Below are 27893 nucleotides of genomic sequence, written 5' to 3'. Positions count from 1 at the left end.
CAAACCAAAGAAAAGCAGAGTCCAGACTGGCATCTGAAAACAGCACTACTCTTTTATGGCCAAGAGGATGAAAGATCGGTATCTTTGCTACCTGTTTCTTCTTTTGTGGACTTCACTTGCTATACTGTTTCCATTATGTTATGCATTTATAAAATGTAATGTATCCTGCCATTTGATCCTCAAAACAGACCCAAGGTGGCTAGTAACTGTACGCTCTTACAATATATAAAATTTTATTATTGTACAGATTCTTATACTGCGCTTTCTCCAAGGAGCAAGGGGATGCAAACAGTTCTCTCCCTTATCCTGCCCAGGTTGAACCTGCGTGAGGTACAAAACATCAACTCGAGTGCTTGGTGAAATCTTTCTTCAGCACTACCGATGAGATCACAGCCTGCACCACACAAGAAGGTAGCAGTCTAACTTACGGATGCCACGACAAGCTACTTGTTATGCTTTTCCTTTCAACAAAAAGAACAAAATACTCCCACCTCCCAGCATTTTCTGCCTGATGCAACGTCTCACTTTGCTCAAGGACAGGGCCAGCCCTGGTCCACCATTCCCAGAATCCCGGGAGGGGTAGGATGGACTCCCGACCCCTAGATACAGTGGAGAGTTAACGGTATTATTACGACACTCCACTGTTTCTATCCGGCCCTTCCTCCAAGGAGCCGAAGACGGTACGCATAGGTTTCTCCCTCCTCCCGCGGCCTTGAAATCTCCCACTTTGCAGCCGGAACCTCTGGGACGCCCCCTGCCCATTACACCGCTATCCACGGACCCTTGTGAAAGTAAAGGCAGCCCCCCCCCCGCGCCCCATCTCTGTTGCATCCGATCCCCCCTCGACTTGACGGCCTTTTGCCCACATGCGCTTCGTCCTAACCCTGCGCCGCCTTCTCTCATGCTGAACTATTTTTTCCCTGGAATAAATGCATCCTGCACTGGGGGGGGGGGGGGGGGGGGGGGGGTCCTGCGCAAGCCGCAAGGCCCGCCCCAATGTGTGCGGCCTTTCCCTTCCTGGGGGCGTGCGGCCCGCACCTCTTCCGCACCGAGCAGCCCGGGGACACGCCGGGCCCACGTCCCCGCCCGCCTGTGTCGCGGCCGGGCGAGCGCCCGAGGCCGCGCCTCCCCGCCCCGGAGCGAGCCACCCGCCACTACCCAGCTCCGCGCCTCGCCCCGCCTCGCCTCTCGAGGAAAACCAGGCCTCTCGGCGCGGGGAGGCCGGCCGCCCAGGCCCCGCCCCGCCCCGGCCCGCCCCGCCGCCCGGGGGAGGCCCGCCCCGCCGACCCCGGAGGCCGATGGCGTCGGCGCCGCCGGTGGAGCCGGGCTGGCCGGGCGAGGACGCGGGCGAGGCAGGCGGCGGCGAGCGGACGGCGCGGCCTGGCCGCCTCGGGTCAGTGGGCGGGGAGACGGAGCGAGCCGGCGGGGACGTTTCGGGGGCGGCGGCGCGGATCCCTCCAAGGGCAACGGGAAGCTGGGCGGAAGGGGGACGCGGGCAGCGGCGGCTCCGGGAGGCTGGCTGATGCTGCGGTGGGCAAGCCCGGGCGGAAGATGTGGGGCTGTCCGACGGGGGCGTGCGAGGGGGGCTTGTGGGATGACAGCAAACTGGCCAGAAGAAGAGCTGACCCCCCGGGGGGGGGGGCTTGTAGAGCGAGAAACCCCTTTCACACGTTCAGCGGACGCTGGCGATCCCGCGCCTGGGCTTGGGGGCATGTTTTCGTGGGGTGACCACGGGGGCGGGGAAGAAGTAGCCGGCGAGGGGTGGGAGAAGGGCATGAGTAAGTGGCACGCCGTACCCTTGCACGTAGGTTGATGCACGCAGCCTGCACGGCGGGGTCGGCGGTGGAATCAGTGCAGTTTGTTGTAGGGAAGCCGCGGGGGTGATTGACTTCGGTAGCAAGAGCCTGGAAGGGCACGGGTCCCCTAAAACGCTCTTGAAGGTGGAGCGCCAGGTAGATGGCACCCCAGGGGTTAGTTGGCCGGGGTTCAGACGGTGGAGGATACGAAGCTGAAGAAAAAGCTGGCTTTAACTGAAGGTGGCCCAGCGCTGGTCAGCGGGAACATCGCTGGGCGAGGGGTCAGCAGTGGCTTGAAAGTGACATCAGTGGTGTCAGCCATGGCTTTGGGTAGCCATGTGCGAGGAGGAGCGGAGCTGGCGTCTCACCAGCTCTTTCCCGGCGAGGGATCTATCCTGACATTTGCTGTCGATGCTGTGGAGCACGGGGGGTATGTGAGTGGCAGAGTGCACTGAGCTGATGTGTTCAGCTCGGATTGAAGAGGCATTTAGTTTGGTTGGATGTTGATGGTGAAGCCCTGTATCCAACGGAAGCTTGATCACAGAGACCCATTTTCCATTGTGCTGCTTATTGTGAAATGAGGCCGGTTGAATTAACAGTGCGTGACAAAGGTTGCATTCAGTGGCTGCTTTCCCCAGGCAGTTTGCAAGGACTAGGGATTCTGAAATCAACAATGCAGTTGTCCTTTACTGTAAGTTTCTGGCTGTTTGGATGAGCATGTGGACAAGGAAGAGATCTCAGTTGGAGGAATATTGGAACAAACAGATATGTTGTGACAGCTTAGTATGCTTCACCGTGCGGAAGTAAAATTGGGATGAATGAAATCACAGCTGTAGTTTGCAATAGCAAGAAGCCCAAACATCCAAGACTTGTTAGTATAATGGCTGCCTTTGTGGAAACCAAGTTTCAGAAGATCAACACTGAAATGCATTAGTAAGGTGCCATGGCCCCTTCAAAATATTAGAAGCAGAATAAATTATGCTATAATGGAGTATCATTTGAGTAGTTAGGATTCTGTGGCTGTACACGGCTCATTTTGATTATTGTTTAGAGTGAGTTTTCATGTCAATAAGGTGGGGATTTCTGTCTACCTTACGATACTCTTATAATTTCTCTTGCCATTTCTTAGAAAAAGGTGTGTGACATTATATAACTATATTTTCTAGCTCCATGCAGACTAGGAAATGCTTGGAGTTGTTAGACTTTTTTCTGACTCAATATGCCTAGAACTGCAACTCCTAGATATCATAGTTAATTCAAAGAGATAGTGAGACACATTTGTTAGTGAATTTTAGAGCAATGCATTTAGGAATGTTAGTAAAATAAAGCCATGCAAAGGGGTAATATAGTACATTCAGGGATGTGATATTGGTGCATTTGTGGACTCATATATGTTGAATCCCAAAATGTTTTCTGGAAACACTAGATTAATTTCCATAGTATACCCTTATGTACATGGAATATATATTGAGAGTTAGCGTGGTGTAGTGGTTAGAGCATTGGACTTGGGAGATCTGGGTTCTAGTTCCCACATAGCCATGAAGTTCTCTGGGTCTAGTCACTGACTCTTGGCCTACCTCATAGGATTTTTGTGAGGACAAAATGGAGAGAAGGGAGGATCATATACACCTTAAATCTCTTTGGAAGAAAGGCAGAATATAAATGAAACAAGTAAATAAATAAGCAATTGGGACTCAAGGACATATTGGGGAAAATACTTGCTGTGCATTATGTGTTCTTTTGGGGTCTTATAGAATCTTATTTAGATTACTAACCTATGTAAATTTGGCAATGAGGCTTACTTCTGAGTAGACATGTATAGAATTATAGTTATTTTCTGCTAAAGCATTTGAAGGGTCTTTCTCAGGTTTAGGGAGTGCCTATCAGCTACATGACCACAGTTGCTATTTTGCTTATTTCCCGCTTGCTGTCTATTGCTAGGCAAGTGTAAGTAAGTCTCATTGATTTACTCCTTAGTGAGTGGCCTGAGCATGTAGTCCACATCTATAATTATGATTTGGTTTGAAAAGTAAGTCATTTGTACAGTTGTCTCATATGTAGCAAAACACTAGATTTCCTATTTTTCCAGCTAGCTTATTTCCTCAGAAATTCTGTTTTCTAGGAAGGGCTGTTTTGTTGGCCTAGGAAGGGCTTTCAAAATTCAGGGACTATTGAATAAGCTGCAAATATTTAAAATTGAACTCTATTTTCTCTTACGTTGTTCCACACAGTGCGATGTCAACAGCAGACCAGCAAGCAGTGGAGCCTACTCCATCATCTAATAATAAAACTTCCAGCTCTTATGAAGCCGCTGAAACAGATACTGTAAATAAATATGAGCCAGTTTCTCCCCATTGGTTTTACTGCAAGGAAGTAGATTCCAGAGAAAGGTGGATTCCCTTCAGTAGACAAGACTCAGAAAAGCTGGAAATTGCCCATCAATCCAGTAAGTTGACATTTGATTTAGACCCTTTTGGCACAGATGCAAAAGTGATGTTGCTCTGATCAAGGTCCACCTAGTTCTCTGTTCCATTCATCATTAAGGACTCACGTATCATACTTATTCACAGTTAATTTCTAAACATGAATTGTGGGGTGTCCACTATCGAATGTCTTCAGCTCTTGCTTTATCAGAGTTCATGTGTTCTTCAGGTAAGCACTGTGAGGAGCTGGTTGTTCCAACAGAAGGAGGAAGATATGATGTCCATTTGAAGAAGCGGCTACGCCGTGCTGTTTACTGGGAGGAAGTGGAATCAGAAGTGAAACGCTGCACTTGGTTTTACAAAGGAGAGAAAGACAACAGATATATTCCATACTCTGAGAGCTTCAGTGAACAGTTAGAGGTAACTGAGGACATCAGGCATACTCCTTACTTGTAATCCTTTTATTTCTGGCAAATCTTTCTGATCTCCTTGAGAATGGCCATCACAAAATTTATGAGAGCCCTTGGGGTCAAACTAAATGGGATGTGGGATGTCCATCAGCAGTTTCGCCATCATGTTATAGAAATATTAATTGCAGCCTTGAGGAAAGTGACTCGGATCAAGACCGCAGAGTATGTGTGTTGTTAATAAACCTTTTTCATTGTGGCACTTTCCCCATTTAAATCCCCCTAGTTGCACTGTCATGAAATAAATTAAAATTAAAAAAATGCCTAGGCAAATCTATGCTTTCTGTATGTCAGGTACCTGGGTATTTTGCCAAGTGGGATTAATAGTATTACTGGAGTCATTTAAACTGAGCAAATGAGTAATCTCCACTCCAGAATTTCATTTTCCTGCTGTACTGTGTCTTTCTCAGTGTGCACCAAATTTCTATTTTTCTTGCTGTTGCCAGGCTTATATTATGCAAACCCATGGACTACGGTAGTGTTGTTTACATTAGTTTTTCATGACACCCCAATTCCATTCCAAATTGCAGCTGGCTTTCCCACCTAGTCTGTCTGTTACCTAATATTCTGTACCCCTCGAAAATGTCAAGGGCCAATGTTACTTCAATTCTGTCTTCCTTTGGACAAACAAGTACTGAAGAACTAAGGGGTTTATGTAGGATTTGTTTACTCAATCATAATAATAATAATAAGAGGATGGGTATATGTCTGTCCATCAGTAGCATAACACCAAGACCGTGAAAGCTAAACATGTGAAAGCTGGCATTCATACTAAGGGTGCCCTAGGACTATTTGCACTTTATTTATGCATTAATTAATTAATTAATTAATTAAAATATGTCCGTGTGGGTAAAGTCTGTAATGCCATCATCAATCACTAGGTGACAAACTTCCGTAATGAACATAAAGCTTTGTAGTCAAGGGGCCGTCCATGAGACGGAGTTCTGTGACTACCCCCTCCCAGGGGAACGGAGTGGGCAGACCCCTTCCTCTGGGTACACTATGGCAGCAGTTGTGCCTATGGTTGCCAGTAGCTGTGGATCCACTCCGGTGGGGTGGGGACAATACGTCCTGTCTTACAGTTATGTAAGTTATTTTGAAGACTTCACTGTATCACACGAAGTGTTTTTCCCACTGGTTTGTTAGAGCGCAAATGTAGAAGTAGAACGGAAGTGGGCACATGTAACATGCATCCCTACCTGGTAGAAGATTTGCAGGTCTTCCATAAACATAAAAGAATCTACTTGTTATCCTCAGCACTATGAAACGTAGCATCCTTTTGCCAAGCCCGTGGTCTGATCATGCATTTCTTTTGAAACAAGCCCGTGCTGCTGCGGTCAGCAGATCAGGAAGCCCACAGTGCTGTATATTTTCTTGTTGATGACAGAAGAAGGTTTTATGCAAGGGCTGAATGGAAATTTAAAGATGCCGGATATAGCCAAGAATATGCTTTACTATAAATATTTGTACCTACCTACCTACTTTTAGAAGTATATATAAGTGGGTAGACAGGACTGATTTTTCCCTGAAGCAACTAGAGATCATAATATAGAATTAAATGCAAAATGGCCTCTTCTTGAACCAATGATTCACTAGTAGAGCCACATGCTACTTTTTAAATAAATTTGTGATATGGAGCCAGTCTGTTTTCTGCATCTAAAGAAGACATTTTGGGCAAACCCCAAGTTTTCTAAAATGTTGAAGAGATTGTCTCCTGCCTATTGGCCAAAAATTTTATGATTAGTGAGAGTGGCCTCCTTCTTTTATACCATTTATGTGTCAGGCACAGATGGGTGTGCCATCTGGTAATCAGACCTCCAGTTGTTTGTAGAAGTGTAATAGCCATGCAAGTGGTCAATCTGACTGGGGCAGTAGTGCTGGGGAAAGCAGAAGGGATTAAGCCATGCCTTCCTATGACATTTTTATGATTTCAGTCATGTTTCGTAAGGGTTCTTGTATTCTCCTGTGAGACAAATAGCAGTTTTTGAGCTGGGTGTGGAATTCAGATTGGAAAGACAATATTGTGTAGTTCTAACTGGGTCCCTTCTCCTCCACTACTACTAATGCAAAATACTGCAAAAGAGAAACAAAAAAGCTCCAACAATGTATTTCCCATTGTCATATCTAGCTTTGTCCACAGATTCATGAGCTGAAAATAGTAACCCAGATAAAGCTGAACTGAAAGGGACAATTTCTGAGTAAAGGTACACGGGATTTTGCTTTATTAACTAAAAAGGTGAACTCCGTGTGACTTTTTAAAAGAGTTTTTCTTTTCTTAACAGGACACCTATATGATCTGTGTGACTTTAGATGAGTGGAAAAAGAAACTGGAATCCCCAACCAGGGAAATAATTATACTGCATAACCCAAAGGTACAGTGAAATTTATCATTTTTTGCTTCTAAGAAGTTTGCTGTTTACTCTTCTCACGACTGTTGCAAGCACTGCCTATCTTTAGTATCTTAAGAGTTTACTTCTGGAACTCAGGATCTTTGCAGAGATGGTGGGTTACAATTTCCCTTTCCAGTGCAGCCCAAAGATGTGGGAGTAGGGGGTGAGTATGCCTGCTATTTGGTGCATTTCTCCCATTTCCAGTCTTCCCACATGTCCATGTGCAGTTATGATTTGAATATGGCCCACATCTGGAAAACCCAACATACATAGAATGGTTTTGTGTGGGTAGTTTGCACTAAATACAACCTGGTTGTATGGTTATTGTGATCAGGCCTGTGCCCCTGTTAGCTTTCACAGTGTAGACTGTGTTCTAGCATTATACTTCTTGTGCAGATGTCTGGAATTCTGAAAGAGGAACAAATGAATCAATGCAGGGAAGCAGACTTTCAGTCCCTTTTACACTCATGTGTTGGATTGGACAGAAATGGTGTCCAATCAGAGCCATTATTCTTTATTTTCAAAGGGCTACCTGTGCATTTTATAATCTTGACACATTTTACATATGCAAATGTACTGCGTTTTTAAAATTTTATTGATAAGCAGAGGTTCAGTGGAGCTTCCTAAGATGGTTCATGGTTAGTTCAGAGAGCATTTTTCCTCATGTGGATTCCCGGGGCTTTCGGATGAGGTGTCAAGGCCTGCTCTAGAAGCCCACTTTCCAAAAACTGGTGCTCATTTCTACCACCAGCAGGGACTTTTTAACTGTGACTCAGGAACTCTAAAATGCTTTCCCTATAGTGGTTTGTTTACATTCCTCTTTGATCTTCTTTTATAGACCTATGAAAGCATGTCTGTCTGTCTGTCTTTCTTTCACTTACCAGTCTTATGAGAATTAATTGAAATTTACTAAAAGTATTTTTAAACTGTCATTTGTTCTTTATCCTGTTAAATTGTTTTATGGTTTTATTTTGGGAAAAAAGTTTTTATCAACTCTGAGCAGCCTCAGGAAGATCTCTCCTCCCACAGCACATGAGACATAAATGCTAGTTGTAGATAAAATTCAGCACGCAATGAAGTAAACTTTGACAGGGCGAGAGTTGCACCTTTGTGGGAGCTTCATCTTTTTTCAGCTCATTTCATGGTGATGGAGACTCATCTCCGTGTTGTCACTGGACCTGCCCACATGTCTATTCTAATGAGCTTTCTCTTGGTGGTTCTTTCAAGTTGATGGTGCATTATCATCCAGTAACGATCAGTGACGACTGGGGCACAAGCCCCACAGAACAAGGTCGACCAAGGACTGTGAAGAGAGGAGTGGAAAATATTTCTATAGAAATCCCTAATGGTAACTGCGCCTTTTATTTCTAGCTTAATTATTTTGAATTCACTTGCTTTGTTTGGTGTAACTTTACCTGGGGACTGTTCATTAAGGGTACAGTCCTGTGACTTTTCAACATGGTTTGGTGGGAGCAAACTCCAGGATTCTTTGGGGTCTGAAGGTGGTGCCCAGACCCCTCCTTGCTGACAGCCAGTGTGAAAAGAACTCTGCCGGTTGCCTCTCTGAGATCAAGAGCTGGGCCCTGGAGAGGGCAAAAGTGGGCAAGGGGTGGGAGGGGTGGAGGTTGGTACCCCTTATTCCTGTTGGTACCCCAGCCACCTTCTCTCCCCAGTGTCTTCTCTAGAAAGCTACAAATGATTGTCTAGATAAAATGCATGGGACAAGGTACATGGGCGGAGAGCAAGGTTGCCATGTGCGTAGGGTGCCCAAAAAAATTCTGATCTCAGAGACCTACATGCACAAAAGGCAGCTGATGAGGGTTGCACTTTAAGGCCCTTTAAAGAGATGTGACTAAAATGTTTAAGTACTTTTACATTTCTTTGAAAATGGCATCCAGACCTGAACAAAATTCTTATGATTCATTTACACTATTTCCCTTCATCCAAGAAATGTTCCCAGGGCAGCTTACAAAGATTAATAATAAATCAATCCTTGCCTTCAAGCTTAAAACCTAAAAGACGTTACACAAAAAGAAAAGGGAAAAAAGCAGAGCTGGGGCACCAGCTTCTTAGTACTTATAGCCATTGTTTAAACGGTTGGACTAAAATGGAATGCACATGCGAAAGTCGTAGAAATAGCTACAGTGCCTTGCAGAAGTACTCATTCCTTTGACTTCTCCACATTCTGTTGTATCATACCCTGGAATTGAGATTACTAATTTATCATATTGTTGCCATTTGACGTACACAAGACTCATAATACTGGGAAAGTGTAAAGTATTTTTGTCACAGCACAAAAATTAAGTAAACAAAACCAAACTGGCACTTGTTGGTTGCATAAGCATTCAGTTCCCCCTCCCACCCCTCCCACACAATGCTTGGTAGAAGCATATTTGGCAGCAATTACGGCTGCAACTCTTCTTGGGCATGTGTCTGGCTGGTTTGTGCAACTGGGTTTGGCCATTTTTCTTGGCAGAACTTCTCCAGCGGCGTCCAGTTGGCCTGGGACTGTTAGTGAGCAGCAGTTCTCAACTCTTGCCACAGTTTCTCAATCGGATTGAGGCTTGAACTTTGACTCTTAAGACATTGCAGTTCTTGTTTTTTGGCACTCCATTGTAACTTTGCCTCTTTGTTTAGGGTTGTTCTGCTGAAAGATGAGAGTCATTTGGGATTTTTTTTTTCTATAACCCATCTCTGATTGAGGCTACTGCACTGGGGGCTGTTTTGATACCTCCTTGGACTTCATGGCACAGATTGCTTAGATAGGTTCTCCAACAAGCTCTGGCCTTCCAGAAATTGGTGCATTTAATCTGAGACCATGTGGCACTGTAACTGCACAGAGGCGGGTTGTATCAGAGGTTATTTAGGTATGTCAGAGGAACAAGCTGCATCAGAGCAATACACATGCAACCAGCAAATGCCAAGTTGTTTTTGTGCCACGATATTTTAAATATTTTAAACCTTCCCAGTGTTGATTATCTTGGGTACATCAAGCGGTAATGACACCAGTTCAATCTGACATGCGATTATTACTTGCTCAGGATACCGATCCACAAGAATTTTGCTGCTTTGAAGGGCATTTCAGAGCTGGGTGGATGTGTGCTCACTATTGCTGATTCTGAAAAAGCTCACAGTTGCCTCCCCCACAGTCTAAGTGCCCTGGTTTCCCAGGGTATCTTGGATGAAAGTGGCAGCTTCGTTTAGGATTAGTTTAGGATTGTGTTCAACAGAGGCATCGTCTCCAGACCACTCATTTGGACCATATCCCACCTGTGACAGTTGCTGTACTGCTGTTATGCATTCTGTTTATCTGGTCATTTGTGTTTTAAATCAGTTATATGGTGAGGATGAATTCAACCTACTTGAATTCCAGGTTGTAACAGAAGAACATGTGGAAAGGTCAAAGTGGGGCGAACAATTTTGTAAGGCACTGTATGCCTGCATAAAGTTTTTATTTATTAATGTTTAAAGATAGAATAAAGATTAAGTAAAGCATAACCAAATGTTTTATCAAGATCTAATATAGCATCCATAACTGTTCCTTGGAAAAAAATGAAAAATTAATAACATGTTTTCCAGGCATACTATTAAGGAATATCACACCCATTTGGAAACACTGTCACAACTAGATGCATCATGTACCTTTTTTATTTCAGGGGAACCTTTACAAATAGATCATTTGGTTTTTGTTGTTCATGGAATTGGACCAGCCTGTGATATCCGGTTTCGAAGTATTGTCCAGTGTGGTAAGTATATACAAGAAAATACACTGATTTTGTTCCTCACATCTGAGTAATGTGTACCTGTTAAACAGTTGGAAATTCTTGTGACAGTGTTTAGCTACTTAAATCCACATTCTGGAAAGTTGCATACGAGCAGAAGGTTATAAGATGAACCTTTCTGTGTGATCAAGTGGTGTGTTGTGTGCAGAACTGAGCAACAGCTTTGTACTTATGTGTGTTTGTATGTTTTATTTACTTATTTTATTTATACTCCACCTTCATAGGGATATCCCAGAACAATTTTGTAGTGATAATAAAAATACCACAATGCAGTAAAATTAACAAAATGTATTCAATAAAACAGTAATAATGGAATCTACAACAGCAGACGGCAAATCTCTTGGGTGCAGAAAAGAATGGATGTTCTGTTTTGCACCCAAGGCCATCGGATCAGTGTATTTGAGGCTGAGAAGCAATGTATCTGCTGGATACGTTGGCTAATGATCTTAAAGAGATCATTGTGACTTCTTGTGATGTAGGAGGAATCCAGTTTGGGGTGGGAAACCATCCTATTTCCTTAGCACAGCTCTCCAGACGCTGGCCTGCTTTCTCTCTGCTCTAGGTACAGTTTGCACTTAGTGTTTGCATGTGCATCTGGCAGGACATGAGTCCAAGCACGTCAGTGAGGCTGGCTCGCATGCACACTGCCTGCAAACCCACTGTGCACACACTGTTCTGCCCACATACATGACTTGTGGGGTACTCTGCTCAGAGAACGACACACTCGGTGCATCCTGTGCAAAAAAGCTGCTTACACTCCTGAGCATTTGCCGACTTGATCGTGGTTTGGCAAGAGCAAGAGACCCAATGCTGGCCTCATTTTTGCATCCCTAGTGACTTCTTCTGGATATTATAGAGGTACCAGAGTAGGATGTATCCAAATGAAATTGGTTGCTTGGATCAGAACAACTTGTTCTTCGTTTGCATGTACCTTGCTGTTTGTTTGCATGTGCCTTGTTTGTATGGTACCTTGAGTCAGATATTTAAGCTTCGTAAGCTCCTTGGAGCCTCAGTAGATGAGCTGTCTGGAAGTCCATGCCTGGGGTGCTTGTGTTCCCCCTGCCCCCCAAATTGTGCCTCTTCCAACATCTCAAAGTGCCATGGTTGCTCTGTCTCTTGACTCAGAATCGAAATTCTCTTGCAGTCAATGACTTCCGCAGTGTTTCCCTGAATATGCTGCCGGCGCACTTCAAGAAAGCTCAAGAGCAGCAGCAGATTGGAAGAGTAGAATTCCTCCCAGTGAACTGGCACAGCACTTTACATACCGGTGTAGACGTGTAAGTGACTCCCACAGTGCTCCCAGCATGTCCGGCAGCTTTGCTTATATGTTGGCAGCCTTGAATTTACTAAGACATTTCAGAAAAATTTAAGAGAAGGAATTGATGAGAAACAATGGAAAAAAGAATTGGGAATATGTGTTCTAAGCCAGTAGTAATTTAAACTGGTTGTAGTAAAGGAATGTGTCATTGTGGCTATTTCCATTTCTCTAGATAGGACTGCAGCTGCCAAACCAGCCTAGGCTGGTAGGAAAAAACCCCCCATAGCTCCTTCCCCTGTGGTGTATAGCTTGGCTTGCTCACTTGAGTCATCTGAACCCAACATTTCATAATTAAGTACTGTGCAAGTTGATCTGTGGATAGGGTTCCCTTCACTCCCTTATGTTTCCTGTGTTCTCCCACAGGTGTCCCATACTAGGAAATGTTGCTTTAAAATCCAGTGGTAGAAGGGATGATCTTTTTGACATCTCATGCATCCTAATTTTGTTGGCAGGGAAAAGGTGGTGTGGATACCAGTCCTTTAAGTCTTTACCTGACAGTCCCTTGAGGTCAAGGAAACATAATTATGAATAAACAGGCATGGGATCTAGTCATAGGATAGTATTTGCATCTGTATCTTTTAATAAACAAATGTTATTTTAGTCTCACTTCTGAAGTTATTTCAGCGGCACACATTAAAAAAGCTTGAAATCATAAGAGAACTGTCGAAGGAGCTGTTAAAACACTCTTCACTCTAAATGCCAATTTCTGCTTTCTTTTCAGAGATTTGGAGAGAATCACCTTGCCAAGCATCAACCGTTTGCGTCATTTCATCAATGACACCATCCTGGACGTTTTCTTCTATAATAGCTCCACCTACTGCCAGACCATTGTGGATACAGTTGCTTCAGAAATGAACCGGATTTATTTGCTCTTCTTGGAAAGGAATCCTGACTTTAAAGGGGGAGTCTCAATAGCAGGTCATAGCTTAGGTATAAATCTTTGCAATCTTTAACTTAATTGATGCTTAGTAACACACGTAGAGTTTGCATGCATATTGCATACGCCATTTTATCCGGGTTTTGGGGCTATATTTATTCTGATTTTTGTGGGATAAGACAAACTAGAACACCTTTTTCTGAGCCAAGGAAAGGTATATGGTCATATTCCCCTTCCCCCTCAACATCTGAATTGAACAGATACGTTTATGTCTTGCAATAAGACATCGTTTGGTCCTTTGCGATCTGCTGTTCTAGGTCAAAGTTTTTGGTTTCCGTATACAAGGCTTTGCTCTGATTTAGCAAAAAGTGGTCACTGACGCTGCCATCCTCAGGGACTCATTTTGCGTCAACTATAAGCGAAGCATCCGAAGAGTAAAACACGCCAGTGAAACTTAACACCTACAGGTTGCACCAAAAAAGTTTCAGAGTGCATCACATAGTAAAACAGGTGAACAGCTAAAATACTGGAATGCTAAACTTTCCACTGCAGGGTTATCTAGTCCTTTTCTGAGGCCTGTAGGTTTCAGGAGCAGATGGCAGGAGCAGCTGCTCGTGTTCAGAACTTGTGGTAGAGGAGCTGCTTGCTGCTGCGGAGAGAGCAGGTGTGGCTGGAACACCCCTTGACAAGCTCTCCATCTCAGGGAAACAGCACACAGGGAGAATTGGCCCTTTCTCTCTTTTCTTCCTTTTCTGAAGGCTTGCATGTGTTGCTCTCCATTTTGATGATGACAAGGGTGCAGCCTTCCTTGCTTCAGGTCTTCGTTTTATATTGCTGTGTGGAGTTTACACCTGCCGAGCCAGGGTGTCAGATATAGGGAATCTTGGTGCCATTCATTCATAGGGTCATCATTAAGTCAGTGATGGCAGATAACAAATGGTGGATGAGGCTTCGTATGTACTCACTCAGCAAAAAGGAATTTAAAAATGCATCTGTAGAGGCTGCAATTTGAAAGGGAAGAAGGGAGATTCAAGTATCATATATTTTCTCTTGGGGTGTTAAAAGCAGCTTAAGGGTTGGGTTTTGCAGTTTCTCCTACCCATCCCACTCCTTCAATTATAGCCTTAGCAGTTGCATTAAATACGTAAACAAGTCTAACAAGAATTATGAAACAATACATGCTATCTAACTCTTTCATAAGACAGGGCAGGGAAGATCTTTACAGTGCCCTAGATGTCATATTCATGACCTTTCTAGGACTGGCATCCTGCTGACCATATTTACCCTCCCCCTTAGGATCACTTATATTGTTTGATCTTCTCACCAATCAAAAATGCACCCCTGAAGGAGAGGAAGATAAACATGAAGTAAGTGTTTGCATGTTAAGCAACTCTTCAAACAGATCCATTAAGTTTCCTGTGTTTTCAGTGGTGTTCCCTCTTGGCTTTGCTTCTGTAAACTTGCTGTTCTTCCAAACTCTCCAAAGGCTAGATGACTCCACAAGAGAAGAGCAAGCTGCGCTCTGCTGCCAAACTTGGCTGCCTCCTAGTTTTGAATTGGGCTGCGGCGATTACCATTTCCTCCTGGCTGTCCAGGAAGATGATAGGAAAGAAGGATAATGGGCACAGCCCAGGCTGGTCTGCCTTAACCAGGTCCCTTCCAAATGTTTTGGACTTCAAATCCCATCTGCATCAGCTAGCACAGAGTCGGGGCAGGCTGCCTTAGGAAAGCTCCCTGAGAGCCAATGTGGTGTAGTGGTTAAGAGCATGGGACTGGGACTCAGACGACCTGGGTTCTAGTCCCTGCTCAGCCATGAAGCCAACTGGGTGACTTTGGGCCGGTCACAGACTTTCAGCCCAACCTACCTCACAGGGTTGTTGTTGTTGTGGGGATAAGATGGAGGAGGAGAATGATGTAAGCTGCCTTGAGCCCTTTGAGGAAAAAGGCAGGATATAAATGAATGAATGAATGAATGAATGAATGAGTAAATAAAGCTAAGGACTTAAAATGTCATTGATTTCTTTGGGAGACACTTTTATCACAATCTTATGCAGAAGCAAGTCCTTGTGATTTCATTAAGGCTTAATCCCAGTGTGTGTGTGTACAGGATTGCAGCCACAAGCCATTTAAACCATATACAGTCCCAGAGTGAGGGAATTAAGAACATGCTTAAAGCCTAGTCATTGAAATCAATGAGTGATTAAACTGCTCAGTTGGTCTGAGCTGTATCCCAAATTATTAGTTACACAATAATAAAAACTAATTCTGCAGTTTAGTTAAAGCTTTTCAGTGACAATGCTATGTTCCAGTGACAGAGTCACAGAATTAAGCTTCATCTGCCATTTCTTACAGTTTAAAGATTATTGGTGGAGCCCTTTGCAGATTAATTACATTACACAATGTAAAAGTTCTTGAGGATATAGAAGTGTACTGGCACAGAAGACATTGATTATCTTCTTTAAAAAATACAAAATGCAGTTATCTGATTCTGTGTCTAGAATTAATCTGAACTTGTAGAGAACAAACACAGTGATTAATGAAAAATAGAAAAACTGAAAAGAGAATCTTAGTACATGCTATTGTGTAATTGGTGTCTCTACCTGTAGTCAAATAGTTTTGTATCCATTACGTTATCCTGCCTAAATATTTCTAAATAAACAAGCTCTCTCTTTCAGGTAAGCAATTTAACCTGGTGACTGTTTTCACAGGGGTCGCAGATTCTAGCAACTGGCTGTGAAGGCATCGGCCCTGTGAGAGACATTTTGATGGAACTTGACCTGCTGGAATATTGCTCCGTGTTTGAGAAGGAGCAAGTGGATAGTCAAGCACTGGTAAACAGGCTGTGAAGTTGCTGTTATCTAGGACTTCCTTGTGATGTAGCACGGTGTCCATATGGCACTAAGATTATTCAGGAAGGATTTCTTTCCTCTTGCCTTGAGTCACCTTTCCCTCCATGACCTACTAGGCAGGGGAGCCCACTGAAATCCTGAGGCAAGGTTGCGGGGCTGCGCAGCTCGCTCTGCCTGGAACAGAGGCACGGTTCCCTTGCCGTCGCTATTGCAGAGGTGCTGTTAAATTGCTGTATAGGCCTTATGGACTAATGGCAATGGGATCCTTTTAATTCAGAGAGTGTCCTTGGTTTGCATTTTCTAACGTGCTGCTGTTTTGTTTTGAATAATGCCAAGTCCTTTGGAACCAGTAACCCAAGCATAACCAACCTTCTCTCCTTGACAAGGGAGAGTACTGAAATTGAAGCTTCCAATGGTCCTGTGCACTCTAAGTCACTGTTCACAGTAGAACCGCATCTCATATATGTATCTGTCTCTTTGTGCGGGATGCTTATTGTGCAGGCCTTGTGCACGGAGAAGGAACTTATAGACATGGGAATTCCTTTGGGACCCAGAGTGAAAATCCTCAACTACTTAAGGAACAAAGTCAACAGCCAGGTACGCTTTGTTTTAGCTCCCATCCTTGGGGTCAGATTGGCAATATATCCTGAGTAGAACCAGACGGGACACCCTGCCGTCTGTCCATCCCCTCACCTTTTACTCACCTTGTCCCACCTTTTTCAGTGCATGAACATTCCACAGTGTTTGGGAAACGACCTCCAAAGGAGTAGCTGAATTAGTCAGTTGCAACAAAACCCGCAGTCTCCTGGCACCTTAGATTTATTATGGCATGAGTTTGCATGGACTTCCTCAGATGTACTTCAGCAGAGCCATCTTAGGAAGGAAGCTCTATTCCATGAAAGGGGAGAACAGAGAAGGAGGATGCCATTGCTTAAGCCATGCTACTCTCTGGTGTTTCCTCCTATTTTTTGACCCTCAAAGCAAAATACTCACTGTAACCCTAATGAAGAACTATGTTAAAAACTCACTAGAGTCTTTCTTATACGCACTGTATATACAAATCCCACCTCCCCATTTTTTGTTGGGGTAGGAGAGTGGAGATTTTTAAAATGTCTAGAAAGTTTTGTGCACAGGACTTAAGCAACTTGAGAGAAGTAACTCTGGTTTTGCTCCAGTACTGGAAGCACTACTCTTTACGAACTGAACTGCTCTCTTATGTTTCTTGCTGGCAAGGTGGCTGCTATACACAAATTCATGGACAGGGTCACAATTCCCTGTCTTTCAAGTGCAAAAGTCATTTTACCACTGAGTCATTGTAGTTTTGGATGGGATGGGAGTGGAGAAAGATTTGTTCAGATAAAATATTCTGATTTAAATTATAGTATTCAAATTGGTAGAAGCAAGGTAGAAAGTTGGAGCTTTGACACTTGTTAGCAGTTTCTTTTTAATTACGTTTTGGTCTTACATTGTGGGAATGTGTATATAAATATAAACTGCCCCAAACCAGCATCAGCACATAGTGGTCACACTCAAGAAATGCTAAATAATAGTTATGTGCTACTCTGGAAGCTTTTGCAGGATGATTCTCCTGTGCCAGCGATGAGTTCAAAAGGAAAGTGACGTGAGAATTCTCTCTGACTTTTGTTGTTATAGAATTCTCACATGCAAGTACCTGCAGCTTCTGGGGAAGGCGGAGATGCCAAACAGGAGGGAGAGACAAGGTGCCGACGTTTGGATGTTGTGACAGGGCAGGTAACCCCATCTCCCTCACAAGTCAGGACTCTGTATTTCGATATATGCCTTCTCTGGGTGGAAAGATGTCCTGCTGGGCTTTGAGCTGTTGCTGAGCCGTTCAGTTTCCCAATATACAGTATCTACCAGTGGCCAGTTCTTGGTTCTTTTGGCAAAACTTGATACTGCCAAGTCATTGAGTGTTCTGGCCCCTGTTGTGAGTTTCCTGTAGCTTGGTGCTAAAGGCTATTCTCCTCGGGTCACATCTTCTCTTGGAATTGCTTTGCCCAGTTCCTTAACTGGCAGGAAGGCACAGCAGCAGTTGTAAAGTTTTTGCTCTCCCATAGAGTACTATATGTTGCAAGTTTTTCTCCTTTGGCATCTCAGTCTGAGGTTTTCAGAGGAGTGCTTTACAAACTTCTGTCTCTCTGAGCTTTTCAGCATTCCAAAGCATGGTGCAATAGTTCAGACTAATGAATGTTTGCCTATCCCAGATAATATTTAAACTAGAGAACTACCTGAAGAGACTTGAATCAGTTAAAACTTGAAGCCTAAATAGTTTTGGTGTGGAGGAGGGATTGGCCATAAGTTGCTCTGAAGTCTTTGAGGGCAGGGTGTGATACAAATATTCTCTTTATTCTTTTAAACAACGTAGTCTGACCCTGCTCACAATGGGCATTTTTAACCATGGCAATATGCCCCCGCAGCAAGTTCCAAAAGTCTGCTACATGTTATCAGCTGTGAGGAATTCCCTTGTTTCATAATTCCACATGTCAATTTCAATTAATATACTTCAATTAATTTACCACATGAAATTGCTTTCTCCCCCAATATCCTGTTGTATTTAAATGCTTTCAGGTGTCTGCAAATTATCCTCAGTTAATCTACAAGCCACAGATCTTCTTTGCTTTTGGGTCCCCCATTGGAATGTTCCTCACGGTACGGGGTGTGAACAGGATCGATCCAAACTACAGACTGCCTACGTGCAAAGGCTTCTTCAACATCTTTCATCCTGTAAGTATGCCAGCAACGCTTGCTCCTGGGGAGAAAAGCTATGGCAAATCTAGACAGCAGACTAAAAAGCAGAGACATCACCCTGCCAACAAAATCGGGTATAGTCAAGGCTATGGTTTTCCCAGTTGCAATGTATGGCTGTGAAAGTTGGACCATAAGGAAGGCTGAGCGCAAAAGGATTGAGGCCTTTGAATTGTGGTGCTGGAGGAGACTCCTGTGAGTCCCTTGGACCGCAAGGCAATCAAACCGGTCAGTCCTAGAGAAGATCAACCCTGACTGCTCTTTAGAAGGCCAGATACTGAAGATGAAACTCAAATACTTTGGCCACCTAATGAGAAGGAAGGACTCCCTGGAGAAGAGTCTAATGCTGGGAACAATTGATAGCAAAAGGAGAAGGGGACGGCAGAGGATGAGGTGGCTAGATGGAGTCACTGAAGCAGTTGGTGTGAGCTTGAGTGGACTCTGGGGGATGGTGGAGGACAGGAAGGCCTGGAGGAATGTTGTCCATGGGGTTGCGATGGGTCGGACACAACTTCGCGACTAACAACAACAACAACAACAAACAATGGTATTATCCTCTATAGTGGGTGTTAACCAGGTTTGTCACGGTTGGGTCCCACTGGAAACACTGGAATTTACGTGCAACAAACTTGATCTTAATCCAAGTTTGTTGCACGTCTTAATCCTTGATCTTGATCTGAAAGTTACTGCAAAGGCTGTTACTTTCCTGCATAATGTGGAATGTGAGCTTGGTTGTAGAATCCAGCCACCATCAATGACCATTAAAATACAGTTCTGCACTGAACAGCACTGTAATAGGCACCTATAAAAAGATGATCATCAGAAGCCCTCCTCTGAGTGCCCATACCAGCTGAATTGACATGGGTAGAAATGGCCTTGGCTCCCCAGTTACAGAATCCCTTCCCAGGAAGGCTCACATAGCACTGACATTATAGTCTTTTCTGTGCTATGGATTATCCGTTTACTCTCTGCGTTTTGTAGTCTTTCAGTTTTTTAAAATACAATTTTTTAGGTCAGCTGCTGGCTTTTACTTTGGCTTTATTTTGTTGGCTTTAAAATTTTTAGAACGTATTTGAGTTAGTTGGTCAATGCATTTAAGCCTCATTTTCTGAATCCTCTAGCAAGCTTCAGCTATGGTGCAGTATATTAATATAATAAATAAAGAAAACCACAAAAGCAGAGTCAGATAAAATCAGGGTGTGAGGGGTGAAATGCAACTGAAATCGAAGACTTGATGAAATGAAAATATTTTCGCTATCTGTCTAAAGGCCAGTAAAGAGGAGGCAGAATGAGATGCTTTGGGAAGGGCGGGTCGAATGCCTCCACCGGTAAAAATCTGCTCTGCGTACAAGCCCATGCATCTCAGGAGGCAGCGGGACACAGAGCAAGAAGAATGCAGTTGGCAGATGAGTTCATGCTGAAGGAGGTGGCCTTGGACTGTTTAGGGCAGATACCACTCTGCAGGCAGATGATTTTTCATCAGTTACTTTAGCTTGCTTGCTTTTTTGTTCCCTGATGGTTTTGCTTTTATATTTGAATGATGGTTATATACTATCTATTTTATATTGTTCTTAGAACTGTTGGTAGGCCATTTTATGTCCTTTGGCATCCAAAGGTGGGCTAGGAAGTGTTATACAATGTACATGATTTCTTTCTGGTGCAGTTTGACCCCGTGGCATACAGAATTGAACCACTGATCCTCCCTGATGTGGAGTTTGAGCCCATGCTGCTGCCTCACCATAAAGGAAGGAAAAGGATGCATTTAGGTAAAATTGAGACTCTTCCTTCTCTGAACATCATCCTTCAGTCTCCTCTCTCCCAAAACAAACAAACAAACAAACAAGCAATGCTTTTTTTGTGTTTCTGACTGGTGTCAAATATGCAAATTAACTTTTGCTTTGGTTGAGCAACTGTAATATTTGTTTGTTTGTTTGTTTTTCAATTTATATCCTGCCTTTTTCCTACAAAGGACTCAAGGCAGCTTACATCATTCTCCTCCTCTATCTTATCCCTACAACAACAACCCTGTGAGGTAGGTTGGTCACCCAGTTGGCTCCATGGCTGAGCGGGGACTAGAACCCAGATCGTCTGAGTCCCAGTCCCATGCTCTTAACCACTACACCACACTGGCTCTCCAGTAATATACTAAGAACAATCTAGACTAGAGTCCCAAGTTTTATTTAAAAAATCAATACCCTGACAGTTTATGCTTATTTATCGTGCAGTGCTCATCTGTGTGGTGGCCAGACAGAGTCCTGGCTCCCAAAGAGCGGTGTTGGTAAGCCTGTTGCACTGCTGGAAGTGTGAATGATGTTTTCAGCCAAGGCCTGATAATAGACGCAAGTTTTCTGGTGTGGATTCTGCCCTGAAATTTATCTAGGTGGAAAGTAACTGTCTGAAAAGGCTGAAAGAGGAGTGGCAGGTAGCCAGTTTCAGGCTTTGCCTCTCCTAGATGGCCCTAGGGAATGCATAGGGGAAAAAATCCCTCTTTCTCAAGCGGTTACCTATAATCTCCACTAAGCAGGTAGTGTGAATGAGATGCTTGAAAGGATGTTTCTCTCAACATGCATCAAGATGAATTATTCCAGCAGGCATCCCATTGAGGCAAAATGTTACATCAAAACTAGTCTAGGGAAACAAGAGAATAGGAGGAGAACCAAGGAAAAGCTTCAGGTAGTGGAAGAATCATTGTGCACATGAGAAATAATGAGATAGGAGAAAAAAAAGCAGGGGGTGCTGGGTGTTTGAGCCAGAGGGATGCATTGATGCAAAGGATGAACCAGGGGCTGGACACTAAGCCCTGTGAGGAGAGATTGAAAGAATTGGGCATGTTTAGCCTTGAGAGGAGAAGACTGAGGAGAGAGATGATAGCACTCTACAAGTTGGAGAGGCTTTCTCAAAGAGGCCTTCATGGCCCCTTCCAACTCTACTATGCTACAATTCTGTGATCTCTTCTTGATCATTCTGGAGTGCAGAACATGGAAAGATAGGCTCAAGTTACAGGAAGCCAGTTTCTGGCTAGATATCAGGAAAAATTCCATGTTGGAGCCATATGACAACAGAACCAATGACCTAGGGAGGTTGCAGGTTCTCCCAAACTAAAGGCTTCAAGAGGCAACTGGACAGCCATCTGAGAGGGATGGTTTAACTTGGAGTCCTGCATTGAGCAGGGGTTGGACCCCATGGCCTTCTGATCTCTTATTCTATTATTAATTGACCCATGGATAAGAAATATATAACTTGGCATGTTCCAGAATAGGCCACTAAATCTGCTGCATTTAGTCATCATTGCTCCCCTTTTCAGAACTGAAGGAAGGCTTCACGCGGATGAGCATGGACCTCAAAAACAACTTGCTGGGCTCCCTGAGGACAGCCTGGCAGTCATTCACCAGGACTTCATTGCCAGCAGTGGAAGCAGGAGCTTCTGGGGAGGCTGAACACGAATCGGAAACTGAAGCCAGTTCAGAGAAACAAACTGGTGAGTGAAAGACCAAGTAGAGGATTAATTACACATTCCAAGTTGGAGAACATGGTACGGGATATCTCCCTGTGGAAGCGGCCTGTTGTCCTGTGGCAGGTGAAGACAAATGATGCTTGTTGCTCAGCAGCAGTCCTTGCCAAAAGCTTCCATAGTCTTCCGGAGTAAGGGAGCAATCCTGTGCACATTTACACAAACAGCACCCAGTGACTCCCATAGTTATTTATTTATTTTTCGATTTATCTCCTGCCGTTTTCCTACAAAGGACTCAAGGCAGCTTACATCATTCTCCTCCTCCATCTTATCGCCACAACAACAACCCTGTGAGGTAGGTTGGGCTGAGAGAGTGTGACTGGCCCAAAGTCACCCAGTTGGCTCCATGGCCAAGCGGGGACTAGAACCCAGGTTGTCTGAGTCCCAGTCCCATGCTCTTAACCACTACGCCACACTGGATCTCAATAGTTGAAGGACTTTACTATTGGGTTTGTGCCCAATACCCATGCTTGAATTCACCCATCCTGGAAATCAATTTTAGCTGTATTTATCTTGTTTGTTTCTTTTGCACTCAGAAGAGAAACCTGAAGAGCCAGCGACAGCAGCAAAAGAAGCGCCCTCTCCAGTTCATGTGGGCATGCTCAATGGGGGCCATCGCATTGACTACGTACTTCAGGAGAAACCAATTGAAAGCTTCAATGAATATCTGTTTGCACTGCAAGGCCATCTCTGCTACTGGTAAGCTCTGGAGTCTGGGGTGCTTATTCATTGCATTTTAATTCCATCCATCCTCCAAGGAGCTCCGGGTAGTAGTTTTTAACCCATTCCCTTATTATGCCCACAACAACCCTGTGAGGTAGGCTGTGTGCGCACACACATGGAGATGGGAATGGGGGGCATATCCACACAGTATGTTTTCCACAGTTAAAGAAGAACTTAAGTCCCATTTCAGGTCCAAAGGTTTATCCTTAACTGATAAATACTGATACTGCCTGAACTACTTCAGAACGGCTTGGGCTGCCTTACATTGCATTTCCAATAATTTTACAGTTAAGAGAAACATGGGGCCTTGCATGAAATTAGGCAAATGTAAAAGTCAGGATGTGAGAAAATGAGATAATTTGCCAGTAAGTATTTTATTATGTGCATAGCATTTTAATTTTACTGCCTTTATTTTAGGTAAGTTGCTGTTTGGTTTTTTTTTTGTTTTTTTTCCTGTTGGCAAACCGAGACTGAGAGGGGAAATCCACAAGCTTATGGCTGACCGAATATGGAATCTTGGTTTCTTAGGCATTCACATTGCAATGCTTGGTCTAGTCCACACCTCTTTCGATAAACCAGATTCTCCCCACCCCAAATTCTGTGTGGATTCTAAAATATGCTGCAGTGCAAATTTCAGTTGTTCCAACTGTTTCAGTTCCCGTGTGTTTTGTTTTCATTTGACATTATTGAATATTCCCAGTCATGGCATACATTAGGACTTGTTAGTAATGAACAGGCAGAATCCACCCCTGGAGGCTAGGGTGTTTCCATCCCTCCCAAGAATCAAGAAATCAGGTGCACCGGTATGTATGTATTTATGTATGGAAGTATTTGATTATTTGTGTGCTTGCTTGCTTGCTTACCAGTAGGGGTAACCATGGAACCTTCTAAACATTTTCATGTGTGCTGAGCTGAGGAAGAAAGGAGGAAATAGGCCAAGAGATGCCACCCCTTCCCTGTGTCCCGGGCACTTAATTCGAGAAACTTCTGCTCCACTCCCTGTGGATCATTGCAGGGTGAAGATGCTGGGAAGAGGCGAGAGGATTTCGACTCCTTTCTGGATATTTAGGATTAGGCTGATCAGCTCCTTTGGCAGGCTTGTTGGTTATGCTCTTTTGGATTCCTGTAATTAATTCTCTGTATATCTATAACCCCCAGGGAGTCAGAGGACACAGTGCTGTTGCTTCTGAAAGAGATTTACCAAACGAAGGGCATCAGCATGGACCAGCCTCTCCTGTAAAGGCACACTGACCAGCTGCCCTGGCCCAGTCACCAAATGTAAGTCCCTTCGCCTCACTGACTCACGGAGGCCTTTTCTGGGTTGCTTTGGAGCAGCTCACTAAGTAGGGCTGCAGACTGTTTCAGCTTTCTGTGTTAAGAACATAGGATTACTGCATTTAGGGAGATACCATGTAAATCAATGCATTGGGCTCACCGTCATAACTCAGGGCTGTAAGAGAATTCTCTTATTGGATTGTGTGAGCTCCTTTCTAACTTTGAAGGAGCCTATTTAGTTCCATTTCCTTTTATGCTCGCTCTCTTGCTCTGTCTGTCTGTCTGTCTCTCTCTCTCAACTTGCAAGCTGACTTTCAGTCGGAGTTCTCAGGATGACTTATATAAATATAAGGAACAATGGAATCCAATAAAATTGAGATTTTCTATCTAGACCCCAGTCTAAACCTTGTGGGGAGAGAGAGGCAAACACTATCAAAATCTGAGGCCTCTCCTGGTTGTTAACTTTGAAAAACTGAAGGGATCCCATCATAAATATGCTGTACCATGTCATGTGCATTCCTTATGGAGGTATCTGTCAAGATCTGATCTTAAGCAGAGGTCGAAGAAGGACTTGTGTTTTTCAGTGCTGAAGGCAGTACAGTGGTGCCTCGGCTCACGAACGCCTTGGTTCACGACCAATCGCGTCTTGAACAAAAATTTCATGAACATTTTGACGTGGGTCGCGACCGTGATCGCAGCCATCTCCCCACCCCACCACCGCAAGTGTTGCCCCTGACCTCTTCTCACTATGAATGCTGTTCGCTGGTTTTGCAGGTCACTGTAGAAAAACTTGTCTGGCCAGAAATGACACTAGGACACACGGATGAGTACACTGGCAAAGAACATCCTTTTGTCGTATCAGACCAGGCTGAGATGCTGTCAGTGGATGGTCTGTCTGAATGGAGGGTGTTCAACCTGACCTGGATGGGGTCACACTCCCCAACCTGAAGGAGCAGGTTCATAGCTTCAGGGTTCTCCTGGAGCCATCTTTGCCACTTGAGGGTCAGGTGGCTTCAGTGGCACAGCCTGCCTTCTGCCAGGGGTCCAGCTATGCCTGTCTTTCAACAGGGATACCCTGGTTTCAGCCAGCTAAGCTCTAGTCACCTCTCAGTTAAATTACTGCAATGGGCTTGTTTTCCAGCAGTCATTCTTCCCAATATAACTGTACTCTATTTTGCTTCCTTTGGTTTACTCCACTGACATAATGAACGATGTAATCTGCTTTAGAATAAGACCGGGGGTCTGCTAGAAACATAGTAGGACTGGCACAGGCCCTCAACTATATGATCCTTTAAAAAGAAAAAAGAGCAGTGTCTGGTTTGTATTTTCCATTGATGGGATTTGGGAGGAGGGATGTTCCTTTTCCAGGCTTACTGTCATACTGCTGGTTGTGTGCGATGCTGTGTGCGCTAGGGAGTGTGGGCAGCACAGCAGGACTGCCCAAGCATGACCAGTCTTTCCTGTTTCTTTCTTAGATGTATTCCACATTGAAAGCTCATCAGGACTTCTGTCCGTCTTCCTCTTTGCTCATTTGTTGCCGTGATGTGCCCAGCATGTTTTGCCCCCATTGCCTGGAGTTCTGGAGGACCCATCACCCCAGTGTTATTCCACAGTAAATGTCGCAGGCGCCAGATCTCACTGCTGACGGCACCCCATGTTACCTTTGGTGAAAGCCAGTGTGTTTCATGTCGCAAGATCACCTGCCTCAAACCTGGTTGCACACGAGCTGGGCTAGGAATTGGTGCTAGAACGTCACACCTCTTCAGTGAGAAAGCAGGATATTGATATGAAATTAGGGAATGTTATATTTGGCTGAGGAAAGCTGTGAGGTGTCCTTGCTCTGTAATTGCACTGGACATCCAGCATGGAATATTTCTGTTTTGGATAGTGGATTTTTGTTCTGCGCACCTTATTATTCCTGCTTTGTCCAACGGGGGAACGACAGACCAAAGCAAAGGGCTGCTTAAACCGATACGTGTCCTCCTGTGGCAGGCGCTACCATGATGCCATTGGTCATATCTTACCTTGGTGAGGAAGTCACGTAACTGCTCACCCAGGAAGAAACTGACACCAGGGAGATTGGTTCCTGTTTACAACTGCTGGGTGTAGAAATGATTCTTCTAATTCTGGTATTATTTACCCTCTGCTTAGTTTATTTTTTTCCAGGCCACTTTGGCACCCTGGAGAGCCAAAGAAGGTCTTGGATGCATCTCTGTGTTGAGAGTTACACTGGGTATAGGGTCTTATACAGGCAGCTGTACAACCAGGGAGAGATATTGTGCTGTTGCGATGCTTCTGTCTTCACCTGGAGAAAACAGTGCTTTGCGGATCCTTTGGTTCTCTTTGGCATCTCCCCATGGTCAATCTCCACGACTGAACATCCATTCACGTCAGGCTAATTCTAATCCCACCGGGGAAAATCAGGCCAGGATCAAGGAGCAGAGCAGAGCCTGTACACGAGGAAAGCAGCGGCATGGTGCAGCACATTGGGAGCTCTATTTGGTCATGGGTGATGAGGTCCCAGCAAGCAGCTAAGGGAAAACCGGTGTGTGCCTGCTTGCCTGGAGACCCTGCTGGCAAGAAGGGTCTCCAGCAAGCCGAGAAGTAAGAAATAGGCATGTGCCTGTTTGATACCTGTGCAATAGATTGCGTTAAATTGCCGGGTAGCTGCATTGGATCCTGATGATCTCTAGTTAATATGAAAGGTGAGATGCTTACCTCATTTGCACCTGAGGCTTGGGTCAGGAAAGAAAGAGTGTGGGGAAACACCGGTTCCTTGTACAAACTGCCGTACAAGTGAGATCCTATCCCCATCAGAAAGAAAAGAGAATTTGCTCTCGGTTAGCCAGGGAGTGGGACTGTGGACGCCTTGCCAGCCGGATCTGTGTTACAATTCGGTGCATGGCAGAGCAGTATGGATTTGCTTCAGTATGTGCTGCCCTCTTGGGACACTGGAGCCGGGGAAGGCGTTCCAGGATGAATGCAGGCTGGCTATATGGTGATGTGACTGCACGGCGTTACTGTACGGTGGTGATGCACTTCAGTTGTCTCAGCATAACCATTGGGTATTCTGAAACAAAGCATGGTCTCCATGGGTTTGCTGCTATTGTCAGGGATCCCCTTATGCAAGGGCAACGGAAAGCAACAGTGTGTTCATGACTGGGGTGTAATTGTGCTATATTCTCTCTGTAGTATGTCTCAAACTCTCCGCCTGTTTTTAGTGTGATAATTGTCCCCATTCTTTGCACTATTTGTCACTGCATCGGTCATTGCCTCATCCACCAGCGCTGCAGCTGCGACTGAGTCATGCCATTCGGCATGGCCGGATTTTGCATTAGAACCTCTCTGAGAGCAGAAGAGTCCAGGCTTAGTTCATCTCATCCTAAAAAGAAGTCGAAGTTTATGCACTTTGTAAAATATGTCTATTTAAAGATGTTATTTAACTTTTTTCCAATAAATGTTTGGTTTTGGTGCTTTTCTTAGAATAGTAGAGTTGGAAGGGGCCAAGAAGGCCATTGGGTCCAACTGCTTCCAGTTTACAGCAGCCCACACAGACGGCTGTCTTAGCCATTGCAAGGAAGGCACATGGACCGTTTCTTTTCTGCCAATACACAAAGCAGTGCTGAGGAAAGGCAGGAAAAATCTGCTCCTTTTGTAAGAAAGTCACCCAAATGACTATATTTTACTGTTGAGCCAAGTTTCCGCTTGCTTTCAGG

At 44.5% G+C, this 27893-nt stretch overlaps 1 protein-coding gene across 3 annotated transcripts; it reads left to right on the top strand.

The window, feature by feature from the left end:
* The first annotated feature begins 369 nt into the window (after window positions 1-369).
* DDHD2 (DDHD domain containing 2) lies at window positions 370-27662 on the top strand. Of its 3 annotated transcripts, none has more exons than XM_044437470.1 (18): window positions 370-411; window positions 4028-4242; window positions 4449-4639; window positions 6969-7058; window positions 8304-8424; window positions 10733-10822; window positions 12003-12135; window positions 12898-13106; window positions 14350-14420; window positions 15762-15884; window positions 16404-16499; window positions 17556-17654; window positions 18492-18647; window positions 20332-20434; window positions 21973-22146; window positions 22716-22878; window positions 24061-24180; window positions 25653-27662. In XM_044437470.1, the coding sequence occupies exons 2-17, from the start codon at window positions 4032-4034 to the stop codon at window positions 24140-24142; spliced, it is 2112 nt and encodes a 703-aa protein (XP_044293405.1). In that variant the 5' UTR covers window positions 370-411; window positions 4028-4031; the 3' UTR covers window positions 24143-24180; window positions 25653-27662. The 3 variants fall into 3 exon arrangements, with proteins under 3 accessions (XP_044293405.1, XP_044293406.1, XP_044293404.1); XM_044437471.1 differs by lacking the exon at window positions 370-411 and adding an exon at window positions 1377-1393; XM_044437469.1 differs by lacking the exon at window positions 370-411 and adding an exon at window positions 1508-1530.
* The last annotated feature ends 231 nt before the right edge of the window (window positions 27663-27893 follow it).

The sequence above is a fragment of the Varanus komodoensis genome, unplaced genomic scaffold (genome assembly GCF_004798865.1).
Source record: "Varanus komodoensis strain SLA01 unplaced genomic scaffold, ASM479886v1 scaffold30, whole genome shotgun sequence".
Lineage (NCBI taxonomy): Eukaryota > Metazoa > Chordata > Lepidosauria > Squamata > Varanidae > Varanus > Varanus komodoensis.
This window is presented reverse-complemented; position numbering and strand designations above follow the sequence as displayed.